The sequence below is a fragment of the Chironomus tepperi genome, unplaced genomic scaffold, assembly GCF_022539635.2.
Source record: "Chironomus tepperi strain 1889 unplaced genomic scaffold, CSIRO-AGI_Ctep_v1 contig_257, whole genome shotgun sequence".
Taxonomy (NCBI): domain Eukaryota; kingdom Metazoa; phylum Arthropoda; class Insecta; order Diptera; family Chironomidae; genus Chironomus; species Chironomus tepperi.
The window spans coordinates 1,093,841-1,108,705 of NW_027226379.1; the positions used below are offsets into that span (position 1 = coordinate 1,093,841).

The following is a 14,865-nucleotide window of genomic DNA, read 5'->3' on the forward strand; positions in this document are numbered from 1 at the left end:
CCTGAAATCTTTATGCCAGAAATTATTGTCAGAATGGCATGGAATATGCAAGGAATGAGATTACCACCAGAGACTCAATTTATTCATTTGAAAAATTTTGGAATGTTGAATAGGTAAGTGACCTGATTGGGTTTTGGACAATCAATGGGATAGAGTGAGGTAAAGGCAGCACTAATCCTGCTCAATTTCTTACAGATACGTCATACCAGCACTAATGTGCAACTACAGATATGCATTAAATACAATATCACAAACTAAATCAACAGGAATTGAAGATCATGTTAAAATAATGAAAGACTATTCCCACGGTTCATGGTTTGACGAGCAGTCTGCTGTATGGAATGACAAATATAGACCAGAATTTGTGGAATTTTTAGGCATTAATGGCATTGGATTTGCATTCAATATGTTGCGGCCTGAAAAAATGTATCGTGAGAAGTAAGTTGTATCGGCACTAAGTGTGATCGATGGATATCCTAATACTGATCACTTCCTTATATTCAGCATCACGGATCACTTTGCTAAACCAAAAATAATCAGCTTCAATTCAAGTGAATCAGTTAAACATTTAGAATTAATCAAATATACAGCATATCCAATGAAAGCACATGGACGATCAAATCTAGAAGTAATACTAAAGAAGCATAAGTACATCCCATACAAAAGTGTCTGTCAAGTGCTCTTCTTCAACATCCATTCACCATTTGAATTTCCTGGAAATTATGAAGACGAAAGATCAACAAAATTTTATTATGGACAGGATCTTGATGTTTACATAACACCGGATGTGATCAAGTCTGATGACGATTTGAGGACATTTCCAGCGGACAAACGGAACTGCTTCTTTGAGGATGAAAAGAAGTTGGAAATGTTTGCAGTTTATACACGAAAGAACTGCGAAATGGAATGTCTTGCAAAGCATTATTTAGAACGTGAGGAACTCCAATGCGTTCCTTACTACATTCTACGTAATGCATCGACGCCACTCTGCAAGGTTGAAAAGGTCAACAGTGTTAAGCTTTTAATAAAGTATTTTGAACAAAATATTACAAGAGAATATCAAAATTCAAGCACAAAAGTAAAGGAATGCGGATGTCTAGACTTATGCAATGATGTTCAGTACAATGTAGAGACAATCGAAAGACGAACGGAAGGTATAGTCAAGGACTATGACAACTCCACCATGACAATCAGATTCATGTACAAATATGACAAATACTTGCCGCTAGTCCGTCGCATTTCCTTCACATTTGATGAGTTTTTGTGTCAAGCAGGTGGACTACTTGGACTTTATGCTGGAATATCAGCGCTGTCTGTTGTTGAGCTGCTGTATTTTATGACAATCAGACCTATTTTTAATTTGTATAGGCTGATTGTTGGAAGATTTTGGAAGCACTAAGGTTTGAATATTGATTTTTTGATCGGCACATACTGAAATGATGCTGTCATGGCGACGAGGTGGCAGGAAACTTATACCCAGAGTTATCAGGAATCAATGTGGAGTACGGACTCCAGTGGAGGCGCCTCTGAAAAAAACGTTGCGTCCGACTCCACAAAGCCCTTCCAACTCTGCTTAAAACCAATTTGCCAAGTTGGTGCCACTTGGTTCTAAATATCCTGCCGTCTTGTCGCCATGACAAACAAGGCTTTAGCTGATCGAGTTTAATGTTAATGGTCGACTGGCTTGCTCAGATTCGAGATCTTAACAACTAAGTATCGTACAGAGAGCTTGATCCTTTATTTACTTCAGTACATATGAAGCATTGACTGATATTCTCAACAATTTGCTGATTCTAATGACGATTGGTTTGATAGCTTAAAACCATGGCAAAATGGTTTAATTAATGATTTTTTAATTTTCAATACAAAAACACGTGTTTTTTTGCAATTGTAAGCCCCTTGAAATATTTGAATTCTTTTTAACCGTTAATTTTTAAAAATAATTTGACCGTTATTTTTTCATAAAATTTTGAACTCAATATCTGGTATTTTCTAAGGTTTGTGGTATTGTGCAGCAAAATATATCAATAAAACATTATCAAAACAATAGCTTGGTTAATTTATTTTCATGTATTGTCTCAAATTAATCAATCTTCATCTGCGGCACCAAACCACATCATAATTAAGTCAAAGATTCCTTTGAATTGCTCGTAAAATACCTTCCCTACATTAATTATACCTAGAATTCCGTCTTCACTTTTAAATTTATTAAGTTCCCTTCCAATATCCTGTGCTGATTCACCTTTCAACTTGTTGTATTCCTGCTCGTAAAAGTCTTTGTCCCTTTGAAGCTTTTGAAGTCGTTCATTTGTTCTGATTTCTTGCTGGGCAGCCTGATTACGAAGATCTTGAGCTTCTCGAATTCTTGCCTTTAATTGTTCAACTTCCCTTCTGGCTGCCTGATTGTCACTTTTAATTGAAGCTAAAGCTCTTTGAGCTTCTTCTAGTTCTGCAGCTGCTTCTCTTGCCTGTTTCTTTGCTTCTTCATCCTGTTCTTGAGCGTCTTCAATCAGCTTTTCTTGTTGTAGCCTGACTGACTTTTGTGCTTGAAGCTTACGAAGTTGGGACAGTGTCACAGCCTTCCATTGCTTAAAATTTTCATCGATCTTTTTCGTCAGTTCCTTTTTATGATTAAATCCATCCGATATTGATCCAAACTTTTTCTCGGAATTAAAATATTTCAGTGCCTTGTCTTTAGCTGTGGCATGAAGCTTGTTGATGTCAAGTTCACTTGTAATTTCACCATCAAAGGAACTGACTGACTCAACGTACAAATCAACACTTTTTGCCATTAAAATTGAGAACTGTTTATCCATTGTTGACTCATAGATTGACAGTGCTTTAGGCATGCTGTCGTTCTTAAAGTTTTCGACATAAGTATTGATAAAGACAAGAAGTTCGTCTGGCTTGATTGCCTTTCCATTGATCAACTTTGGCTTTAATTCCTTAAACAAGTGATTAAACAGTTCCGTCATCATTGTCACGTAATCTTCATCAATGGATATCCATCGTCCATCATAACGTTTATCGACAGCAACTGTCTTACCTGGATATGGCATCAAGAAGCAATTGATGTTTTTAAATGATGACTTTATGTATCTACGAACTGATTGAAGCTCTTTTGACTGATAATCTTGAATTTCCAAGAAACGATTAAGATAAGCATTTCCGCCTCTAAGTCCATACTTGAACTCGTCGACTCCATTCCAATCACGGATAAGAACTAACAGATCTTGGAATGGCGTCTTATCAGAATCCATGACACTTGATCCAAATCGAGCATATTCAGTTGCAAATTGAAGATATTGAAGCTGATCTTCCTGAAGGATATTGAAAATATTCAGGATCTGAATGGATGAGATCAATGTACTGAGTGAGAAGATTTTGGAATTTTCAGCAGTTGTTGTGTCTGTGTCGAATAATCCTTGAGTATCCATGATGTAAATTGCATACTTTTCATTACGTGGACCATCATGAAGGAACACATCACCCCATAAGATCAATCCTTTTGTGACTCTTGCTACACCTGATTTCCATTCAAATCCAGTTAGCGGTTCCTCAGGCTCACCCATCCAGTCATCTCCTTCATTGATTAGTTCAGTGTTGGTAAGGCTAGGATACTGGATATAAGAGATTATTAAGTTAAAATAGAAAAGGATTCATGCCTTAACTACTCACATGAGCATAGAGATACCTCAGCAAATAGTTCAGTAAGAACGACTTTCCCTTCCTGAATGCACCAACAATTGAGAACACAACAACTTGACGGTCCTTAAGTTTTGGATTAAGGAACAAATTTTTAACGACATCCGCATTTAGTGTGATTGTTGAGTCATTTCCAGTTGATAGTTGTAGAAGTTGGACTGGTGCTTGTTTTTGGGCTGTGGATTAGATTTATATGATTATGTATTAGTCAAGACAGTAAGGAATTGGAAATGGGCAAGCGATAGAGCCAGCTTCAGGTGCTGACTGAGGGAGACCATGGATCACACTTGATCTGTATGGCCAGTGAAGTAGGTAAGTAAGTATATATTAGCCAGGGAGGTGGAACTTGTTCGTAATTGTGAATGAATATAGGTATACTTACTTACTTACTTACTTCACTGGTCGTACAGTTCAGTTGTGATCCATGATCTCCAACAGGAGTCAACTGAAATTGGTTGGAATGTAGGTATACAAGGAATATAGTGGGTGTTCATCCTTGATATTAGCTCCTGTCTATTTTAATTCTCATAATACTTTTTCAAAAAACCCAGGAACTGATAAGATTGCAACAAATAATTCAACTTACCGATAGAGTTCCCAGAAAAGCTGATTACAAAAATTAATAAAAATATATTCAATGAAATTCTCATCTTACTTTACTCTTTGAATATATCAAGCAGAATGAATTTGATGCTCTATATGGCATAGATTATAAAGAACTTTATTCGATGAGAGACTTAGAATTAATTTTTAATCTGTGACTTTATAGCTAATCTGAAATATTTTTTGCGTTGATTTCGAGCTGTTCTTTTAGGTCAAGAAGCTCTTTAACACTTTGATGCAGATCTGTTCAAACTGTGTTTCTCGGCCCCTAATAGTCATAAATACACACTTTGGTACCTAAAAGCCATCATTTTGCCTTTTAGCCGGCACACTGGTCATTTTGGATATACCATGAACTTCATGCCGTATGCGTGACTTACCATCAAGGTGTGACATCCTACAAAACAGTTTATCCAACCCAAAATAAACAACATAAAGACACTCAGTTCATCTATATCAAGCTCTCTTTGTGTGACTCACATCATGGTGATTCCCAATTGTATGTGGATTTTGCTCTCTCAGCCAATTACTCTCACTTACTCTCATCTGTTCTTTATAAGTAAGACACAATTCAGTCTCAGACTTTATTTCAAAGAGAAGATCCATTGAGTATAGATCAAGTTATTGTCAAGATGAGAAGTGTTGTTGCTTTATTTATAGCGATTTGCACAATCGCATTATCAGGTCAAACATTAGGTAAGTTTAATTGAACCGTGGCTTTATGGATTGACATTTTGAACTTTGAGATGTGCTTTATGTACACGAATACATCCTGATGACTCGGCTATGACTAATTTCCGAGATTCAAATCGAGGTAGTCTTGGGATATTTCTCGAGAGTCCTTACTATGTATATTATCATTAAGGCAGTCAACCTGATAACATTCTAATTTTTTTTTCAGCACAACAGCGATCACCCGTACAGCTTTTACACTTATCAGCTGCAAATAACTCAAAAATCCAGTTTAATGAAAATACAGTACGTGATTTGTTCTTTAATCCAAAACTTAAGGACCGTCAAGTTGTTGTGTTCTCAATTGTTGGTGCTTTCAGGAAGGGAAAGTCATTCTTGTTGAACTATATGCTGAGGTATCTGTATGCTCATGTGAGTAGCTAGGACATGGAAGTGTTCTACTTCAATTTATTAATCTCTTATATCCAGTATCCTAGCCTTACCAACACTGAATTAATCAACGAAGGAGATGACTGGATGGGTGAGCCAGAGGAACCGCTAACTGGATTTGAATGGAAGTCAGGTGTAGCAAGAGTCACAAAAGGATTGATCTTATGGGGTGATGTGTTCCTTCATGATGGTCCACGAAATGAGAAGTATGCAATTTATATCATGGATACTCAAGGATTATTCGACACAGACACAACAACTGCTGAAAATTCCAAAATCTTCTCACTCAGTACATTGATCTCATCCATTCAGATCCTGAATATTTTCAATATCCTTCAGGAAGATCAGCTTCAATATCTTCAATTTGCAACTGAATATGCTCGATATGGATCGAGTGATTCCGACAAATCGCCATTCCAAGATCTGTTAATTTTAATCCGTGACTGGAATGGAGTTGATGAGTACAGATATGGACTTAGAGGTGGAAATGCTTATCTTAATACTTTCTTGGAAATTCATGATTATCAAGCAAAAGAGCTCCAATCAGTCCGACGGTACTTAAAGTCATCATTTGAGAAGATAAATTGCTTCTTGATGCCATATCCAGGCAAGACAGTTGCTGTCGACAAACGTTATGATGGACGATGGATATCCATTGATGATGATTTTGTGACGATGATGAACGAGCTGTTTAATCATTTGTTTAAGAAATTAAAGCCAAAGTTGATCAATGGAAAGACAATCAAGCCAGACGAGCTTCTTGTATTCATCAACAGCTATGTCGAAAGTTTCAAGAACGACAGCTTTCCATCAGCAGTCTCAATTTATGACTCAACATTAGATCAGCAATTCAGAATTTTAATGGCAAAAAGTGTTGATCTCTATGTGGAAGCAGTCAGTTCCCATGACTCTGAAATTGATAGCGAGGAAGACATCAATAAGCTTCACTTGGCAGCCAAAGATAAAGCATTAAAACATTTTAATTCTGAAAAGAAATTTGGAACTTACTCCGAAGGAATGAACTTCAAAAAGGAACTAGTCAAGACAATTGAAGAAAGTTACAAGCAATGGAAGGCAGTCGCAGTCGTTCAACTTCGAAAAATCAATGCACAAAAGGCAAAGACACAAGATCAAGTCCGACTGCTCCAAAGTGCAGAATTAATGGACAAAAATGCCAAACAGCGATTAGAGGAAGCAGCTGCAAAGATGAATGAAGCAAAAGCAGCACTAGATCAAGCAAAAACGGACACAGCGGAAGCAAGACGCGAGGCTGAGGAACTAAAGCGAAAATATGAGGATGCACAAAAGGAACGAGCAGAAGCTATTGAGAAAGAGAACCAAACTCGAGAATGGCTGAGGAAAATGTCACAGGACAAGGAATTTTATGAGCAGGAATACAATAAGCTTAAACAGCAAGCAGCATCGACTGTCGGTGGACAGCTGTCAAATACAAGCAGTGAAAATGGATTTGAGAGTAAGTTTAGTGAAGCTTAAAGCTTAATTGAATATTTTTTGACATTTTTCATCCTCAAATTTAGGAGTTTTGGGTCAAATTACTGGATTCTTCGCTAAAGCTGCTCCAATCATCGCGACAATCAGTAGCTGGTTTGGTTGATAAGAGAGAAATGAGGGAAATTCTAGTGAAAATTGATAATACTTTTGTGAGTCTGTGATTCTCGTGACCTTAAACGAATGTTTATAAATATGATCGGGTATCACTGGGAATTCCTAACTTTAAAACTTTTTTTTTGTGATTTTTTTTATTTCATTGTGCAAGACTTGATTTGTAAATAAACTTAATTAAATGTATTCTATAATGAGAAGTTTTAATAAATAATTAACTGCGTAATTAGGGATATTAATGCAATGGAGAGCAACGTGTGTGCCACGGTACGCTAGTGTCATGAATTGTATGACGTGGTCGGTTTTCGTTGTCGCTTGTCAACAAGGTATGCCGTGAAAAATTAAAGAATGTCGACTGCTACATAAATGCAACAACTCAATTTTGTTCATATCTTTCTAATCGATCCACATCCTATGTCCATGTAGCTAAACTCTAGCTCAAAGTAGATTTCAGCCAATTTTTTTATTTTTTTATACTTCTTGAACCCAGGTACCACTCAGTCATGTTATTTTAGTAAAATATTACAACTTTTTAGTCAAAAACACTCGGTGACCGAATGGTTTAGTTCTTCGGTTGCTAATTATTGCAATATCCGACCCTTCTCACATGGGTTCGAAACTCGGTAGAAGAAATTTTCAACGGGTTCATTTCTATTCATTTCAAACAGCACAAGTCAAGTAATCAATTCAAAATCCGACACCAGAAGAGCATACCCCGGTTGGCGTGACTCTGACATAGTGCCGGATTCGGTTTAAATGGTAGCCCCATGCCAAAGTTAAGCCACCATGATGTCGATGTTCGGATTTGTTCACGGATTTATGCTATTTGGCCATGAGTGATCGAAACAGTGAGGCTGTGGACTGAAGACTCCAGGCAGTGATGCCAACAATATATAGGAGCAATTATCCCACTATAAATCGAAAGTTAACTGAGAGGAGATGGCTGGCATACTCTCAATCCCTATCACAGCTCTGAATCTCAATCATCTGAATGTTCAAATACTTTATTTACAGCTTCTTAGCCTTATATCACAGCCTTATAATAAACATCAACAAAAATCAACTCAATTACAGTTAATCTCAAAAACTTTATTCTCTTCTCTCCGCGGTTTCTCTCTTGATCCTCAGCTGATTCATTGTTTTCTTCTCAAAATTAATATTCTCAGCCTTTCTCATGCCTCAAATTATTCTGGTTGCGATCATTTTTATTGAAGCTGTTCAAGAACATGGAAGTACGAAAAGTTTTAATAATTTTTTGTTCGACACTTCTTTTTGCGTCATGCAAAGGTCAGTAATTACAGTGAGTCATTTATTTACTTACAAGCAATAAGTTTGCGTGACTTTGCAGGTGCCGATGTATTTGGGGAGCAAGTTCAGCTATTGAATTTTGAGAATCAGAACAAGACAGTGACATTGGCTGAGGGAGCACTTGAAAGACTCTTTTTGGATCCACAGGTGTCTGATCGTGAAGTTGTTATTGTGTCTATAGCTGGAGCATTAAGGAAGGGCAAGTCATTTCTACTCAACTACATGCTGCGATATCTCTACGCAAATGTAATAACTTGACTTAAATTTAGAAAGCCACAATTCCCGCAAAACAAAAACAATCTTTATCATTTATTTGCAGTATAGGTCTATAGAGACGCCCGATAAGGTTATCAATGAAACTGAAGCAAATGACTGGCTTGGCGATCCTAATGAGCCGTTGAAAGGATTTGGATGGAAATCAAGCACACAACGTGAGACAACTGGAATTCTGTTCTGGTCTGACATATTCCTGCATGAAACTTCAAATGGTGATAAAATTGCAATTTATTTGGTGGATACACAAGGGCTGTTTGATCACTATAGCTCACCGACTGATAATATTAGGATCTTCTCATTGAGTGCATTGATGTCGTCGGTGCAGATTATGAATATGTTTAATAATTTACAGGAGAGTGATTTGGATTTTCTGCAGGTGAGTTGGTTGGGGTTGGATTATTACTGGGGCATTTTAAAGGTGGGCCTTAAACCAAGCTTGCTATCTGCTTGATAATTTGAGTTGATAGTGAAAATCTTTACTAATTTGACTCAGAAAAGCGGAATTTTGTTCAAAAAGAAGAAGCGATTTGACCTCAAATCAACTCCTTCTCATTGGATGTGCTCCTACTGGGGGGAAGGGGTCTATCATCAGTACCCTTCCCTTATTTAGACAGAGAGGCATTAGATAACAATTTAGCAACAATTTTCACATAGAAAACATCCCAAAATTGACAAAACATCTACAAATCTTAATAGTCAAGGTTCAAATCCCAAAAATCATTAAATTAAGATATTTTTACTTAATGGTTCCATTTTTTTTAGTTCGCAACAGAAGTAGCCCTATTCACAGCAGTCGATGACGAGACAATCAAGCCATTCCAGAAGCTCCTTTACGTCATTCGAGATTGGAGCACACCAGATGAGTACGATTATGGATACGAAGGTGGAAATCAGTTTATCAAGTCATTCTTAAAAATTCGAGACTTCCACACAGAAGATCTAAAAAAAGTTCGACAGTATATCCAAAAGTCTTTTGAAAGCATTGAAGGATTTTTGATGCCACATCCAGGAAAGATTGTTGCCAGAAATTCATCATATGATGGACGATGGGGATTGATTGATGAAGATTTTGTGGATGTTATGAAGGAATTGGTTCCACTTGTATTGGCACCTAAAAATTTAGTTGTAAAGACAGTTAATGGAGTGACTGTAAAGGCATACGAACTAGCTGTGCATATCAAGCAGTACATTGACCTGTTCAAGTCAGAGTCCTTGCCAGAAGCTAAAACAATCTACGACTCGACACTCGACAGTCAGTTCAATATTTTGATGAGCAAGTCTGTCGAAATTTACCTTGAATCCATCCAGCTGTTCCAAAACAACATCACAGCTGAGCATGAAATTGAGGCACTCCACAATCTGTCCATAGCCATCTCATTGAGGTATTTTGATGACGAGAAGAAGTTCGGAAATGATCAAGAAATTTTAAAGTTTAGACAGGAACTGATCGGTAAGCTTGAAAAGGCTTACAAAGAATGGAAACCAATCACATTGGAAATGCTGGACAATATAAAGGAGGAACAAGAAGAAGCAAATAAGCAAAGAATATTGGCACAAAAGTCAAAGTCATCTGGTGATGAATTAAAGAAAAAGGCAGACAAACTTGAAGCTGAACACAAATTGATTCTGAAGAAATTGGAAGCAGCACGTTATGACTCAGTTGAATCACGTCGGGAAGCTGAACAGATCAAGAGAAGATTAGCACAAACTGAAAGGGAACGAAATGAAGCACTCGAAAAGGCTAGACAAGAAAGGCAAAGGTACGATGAATTATTCCACAGAATTAATGCCTTGGAACAGCAATTGGCAATGGAACGAGCAAGTGCTCAACAAAGAGTTCAATATAGTGTCCAAAAAATCAGAAAAAGTGATGGAATTTTGCAATATTTTCAAGGAGTTGTGCTTAGTTTTAACAGCTTCATACAAAGAACAGCTAGTAACTTTAAACGCTTTTTTGGATTTGGTCAATGCTGAGATGCTAGGTATTTGTAGAATCTATAATGATGCATACTTAATGGCATCCACTTTAAATGCTTTGTGACGTAAACCTTTTCATTGACATGAATAAAATTTTATACTTTTTGATTCAAAATGCTGTCTTAATTTGATCAATTAGAGGTTAAAGCTTCATATTCCGTAATTGAAGGTTATGTAGTCTCGGAATCAATTCTAGATCCCAGAATTTAAAACTGTACTTGAGCTACAAGCGCATCTGAATGACACGATGCTGTAAATTTCAATATTTACAATATAAATGGACCAAAATCAGCAACTATGGTGTCATCCAGGTATTATCACGTCTCGCTGTCAATGTGGCAAGGTAGCAGTGTCCTAGCGATAACACTTGGTTGTCCAATTTAGTTAACAATCAAGCTATATAAATGCTTATTTCATTAAATGATCCCGAGCAGTACAATGTGGCTAACTGCCATTTTCACTGTAGCTCTGGGTCGAAGCCAGCTTTGTGTCCTACTGTTATTGGTACCATAGCAAGTACGCTATGCCATTCAGGAATCAAGCCTTACTTCAGAAAGCTTTTTAACAATACTAAATGTAGTTCTAGAGTCTAGACAATCAGTACAATTGTAAGCTTAACCACAAGTACGACAGTAAATTGTGCTTCCCTCTGCCATAACCGCATCTAGGTGATTTTTTGACTAAATTCTTTTTTCGTCATAACCGCTGTGCTTTCAAACTACTAAATATTATTATTCAAACTTCAAAAGTCATATATAAAGCATAGCTGCACTGCAAACTTTATCAGTAACTATTTGAACTTAGTAAAATTTAGACAAAATAATTGAAAATGTCTGGTGAGCCACTGAATATTGTGCGATTTGTAAACTCAAAAGTTGAGTACGACAAAGGTGCTTTGGAAGGACTTTTGCTGCATCCTGATGTGAAGGATCGAAAGATTATTTTCATTTCCATTGTCGGTGCTTTCAGACGTGGAAAAAGTTTCTTTCTTGGCTATTGCCTTAGATATTTATATGCTCATGTAAGTTTACCTCCATTTAGTTCCAAATTTGTCCATTAATTCAACTTCACTTCCAGTACAAATCAATCAAGAATCCACACAACTTGATCAACAATGACAATTGGATTGGAGCTGCTGACACTCCACTGCAAGGATTCACATGGCGATCAGGAACACAAAGAGACACAACTGGAATTATTTTCTGGTCCGATGTCTTTCTTGTTGACCTTCCAAATGGACAAAAAGCTGCGATGATTATTGCTGATTCTCAAGGATTATTTGACACTGAGACATCGACTGCTGACAATTCCAAGATCTTCTCACTTGTCACTTTGATGACTTCAATGGAAATACTCAACTTGCAAGGAATCATTCAGGAAGATCACTTACAATATTTGCAGTTTGCTACTGAATATGCCAAATTCACAACAAATCAATCAGGACAAGATCAAAAGCCATTCCAAAGTTTCATGTTTCTCATCAGAGACTGGAATAATCCTGACGAATATCCATTTGGATTTGAAGGTGGACGGAAGTATCTCGATGAAGTTCTTGTTGTTAAGCCACAACATCCAGCTGAGTTGAAATCAGTTCGAGAATACATTAAAACATCATTTGATAAACTGGCTTGTTCCTTGTTGCCATATCCAGGAAAAACTGTTGCTCGAGATTCAAATTACGATGGTCGATGGGCTGGAATGGATGAAGATTTTTTGAGTGAATTAAAGCTGTTGATTCCAAAGCTTTTGTCAGTCGAGAATTTGACAACAAAGAAAATCAATGGAATTGACATGACTGGAATTTTAGCAAATGAGTACTTCCAACAATTTTTGAATATTTTCCAATCAAGCTCAGTTGTTCAACCGCAGTCAATTTATGAAACCACAATTGATAAATTTATGACGTCACTTGTCAATCGTTGCTTTGATGTTTACAAGAATTTCGTCAACAACTCAGTCAATGGAATTGCCAATGAGGATCAGATCAACAATGTCTTTAATACATCAAAAGGTGCTGCAATGTCAACATTTGATAATGAGAAGAAGATGGGAAGTCCGGCACATGCTGCAAAATATCGAGACATTCTCAACACAAGAATTGACAATGATTCTGTTGGATGGAAAGGAACTGCAATGGCAAAAATCCTTAAAATCCGAGAAGATCAAAGAAGAGCTGAGGAAGCTGCAAGAGAAGCTGAAAGGCTTCGAAGAGAACGAGAGGAACAGGAAAGATTAGCAAGAGAACGACAAGAACAACTCGCAAGAGAAGAAGCAGCACGAGTTGCCGAAGCTGCAAGACAAGCTGAGATCTTAAGACAACAACAGCTTGCAATTCAAGCTGAACAGGAACGACAAAGACTGGCTGAGGAACAACGACAAAGAGAGATTGCAGAACAACAGAGAATTGAAGCTGAAAGAGCTGCTGAGGCTGAAAGGAACCGACCTAAAAAAAGAAGGAAGAAGTGTTCAGTAATGTAAGTTGGAATGGATTGAATATGTTGACGAATAAAGGAACTAGATTTAATTTAGAGCATCAAACTGTGTCTTTTATTTAGGTCTTCAACAGCTTAATACCTTACCATACTTACATGCTGAACTAAGGCTCTATAACCCAATGATTACCTTTCTTAGTTCCTCCACGATTCCTAAATTTATGCATTTGTTGTCTCCGAATTTCTCGTTGTCTTTCTTCCTCAGCTAGTCGTTGCCTTTCCTGTTCTGCTTCAATCGCAAGTTGTTGCTGTCTCAAGAATTCGGCATGTTGTGCAGCAGCAGCTACTCGTGCTGCTTCTTCTCTTGCGAGTTGTTCTTGTCGTTCTCTTGCTAATCTTTCCTGTTCCTCTCGTTCTCTTCGTAGCCTTTCAGCTTCTCGTGCAGCTTCCTCAGCTCTTCTTTGATCTTCACGAATTTTAAGGATCTTTGCCATTGCAGTTCCTTTCCATCCAACAGAATCATTGTCAATTCTTGTGTTAAGAATGTCTCGATATTTTGCAGCATGTGCTGGACTTCCCATTTTCTTTTCATTATCAAATGTTGACATTGCAGCACCTTTTGATGTATTAAAGACATTGTTGATCTGATCCTCATTGGCAATTCCATTGACTGAGTTGTTGACGAAATTCTTGTAAACATCAAAGCAACGATTGACAAGTGACGTCATAAATTTATCAATTGTGGTTTCATAAATTGACTGCGGTTGAACAACTGAGCTTGATTGGAAAATATTCAAAAATTGTTGGAAATACTCATTTGCTAAAGTTCCAGTCATGTCGATTCCATTGATTTTCTTTGTTGTTAGATTCTCAACTGACAAAAGCTTTGGAATCAACAGCTTTAATTCACTCAAAAAGTCTTCATCCATTCCAGCCCATCGACCATCGTAATTTGAGTCTCGAGCTACAGTTTTTCCTGGATATGGCAACAAGGAACAAGTCAGTTTATCAAATGATGATTTAATGTATTCTCGAACAGATTTCAACTCTGCTGGGTGTTGTGGCTTAACAACAAGAACTTCATCGAGATATTTTCGTCCACCTTCAAATCCAAATGGATATTCGTCAGGATTATTCCAGTCTCTGATGAGAAACATGAAACTTTGGAATGGCTTTTGATCTTGTCCTGACTGATTTGTTGTGAATTTGGCATATTCCGTGGCAAACTGCAAATATTGTAAGTGATCTTCCTGAATAATTCCTTGCAAGTTAAGGATTTCCATTGAAGTCATCAAAGTGACAAGTGAGAAGATCTTGGAATTGTCAGCAGTCGATGTTTCAGTGTCAAATAATCCTTGAGAATCAGCAATAATCATCGCAGCTTTTTGTCCATTTGGAAGGTCAACAAGAAAGACATCGGACCAGAAAATGATTCCAGTTGTATCTCTTTGTGTTCCTGAACGCCATGTGAATCCTTGAAGTGGAGTGTCAGCAGCTCCAATCCAATTATCATTGTTGATTAAGTTGTGTGGATTCTTGATTGATTTGTACTGGAAGTAAAGTTGGATTCATGAACAAGTTTGGAACTTTAGGTAGGTAAACTTACATGAGCATATAAATATCTAAGGCAATAGCCAAGAAAGAAACTTTTTCCACGTCTGAAAGCACCGACAATGGATATGAAAATAATCTTTCGATCCTTCACATCAGGATGCAGCAAAAGTCCTTCCAAAGCACCTTTATCGTACTCAACTTTTGAGTTTAGAAACTGTATAATATTGAGTGGCTCACTAGGCATTTTCAGTCAGTAATTGATTGA

General features: G+C 37.2%; 5 protein-coding genes across 5 annotated transcripts; 3 read left to right on the forward strand and 2 right to left on the reverse strand.

The window, feature by feature from the left end:
* Nucleotides 1-2,042: 2,042 nt before the first annotated feature.
* LOC139091614 (atlastin-like) lies at nucleotides 2,043-4,393 on the reverse strand. The gene is made up of 3 exons (XM_070641757.1): nucleotides 4,292-4,393; nucleotides 3,679-3,881; nucleotides 2,043-3,620 (listed from the first exon to the last, which is right to left on the reverse strand). Exons 1-3 carry the CDS (start codon nucleotides 4,353-4,355, stop codon nucleotides 2,088-2,090), a joined length of 1,800 nt encoding a protein of 599 aa, XP_070497858.1. The 5' UTR covers nucleotides 4,356-4,393; the 3' UTR covers nucleotides 2,043-2,087.
* A 487-nt stretch (nucleotides 4,394-4,880) lies between these two features.
* Nucleotides 4,881-7,239, forward strand: LOC139091666 (atlastin-like). The gene is made up of 4 exons (XM_070641812.1): nucleotides 4,881-5,004; nucleotides 5,210-5,412; nucleotides 5,470-6,904; nucleotides 6,969-7,239. Exons 1-4 carry the CDS (start codon nucleotides 4,941-4,943, stop codon nucleotides 7,043-7,045), a joined length of 1,779 nt encoding a protein of 592 aa, XP_070497913.1. The 5' UTR covers nucleotides 4,881-4,940; the 3' UTR covers nucleotides 7,046-7,239.
* Nucleotides 7,240-8,235: 996 nt separating this feature from the next.
* LOC139091581 (atlastin-like) lies at nucleotides 8,236-10,729 on the forward strand. The gene is made up of 4 exons (XM_070641724.1): nucleotides 8,236-8,340; nucleotides 8,402-8,607; nucleotides 8,681-9,013; nucleotides 9,400-10,729. Exons 1-4 carry the CDS (start codon nucleotides 8,280-8,282, stop codon nucleotides 10,609-10,611), a joined length of 1,812 nt encoding a protein of 603 aa, XP_070497825.1. The 5' UTR covers nucleotides 8,236-8,279; the 3' UTR covers nucleotides 10,612-10,729.
* Nucleotides 10,730-11,443: 714 nt separating this feature from the next.
* On the forward strand, nucleotides 11,444-13,152 carry LOC139091651 (atlastin-2-like). Its single transcript, XM_070641798.1, has 2 exons — nucleotides 11,444-11,635; nucleotides 11,692-13,152. Exons 1-2 carry the CDS (start codon nucleotides 11,444-11,446, stop codon nucleotides 13,090-13,092), a joined length of 1,593 nt encoding a protein of 530 aa, XP_070497899.1. The 3' UTR covers nucleotides 13,093-13,152.
* Nucleotides 13,153-13,210: 58 nt separating this feature from the next.
* On the reverse strand, nucleotides 13,211-14,422 carry LOC139091652 (atlastin-2-like). Its single transcript, XM_070641799.1, has one exon. The coding sequence runs from the start codon at nucleotides 14,420-14,422 to the stop codon at nucleotides 13,211-13,213; it is 1,212 nt and encodes a 403-aa protein (XP_070497900.1).
* Between the last annotated feature and the right edge of the window lie 443 nt (nucleotides 14,423-14,865).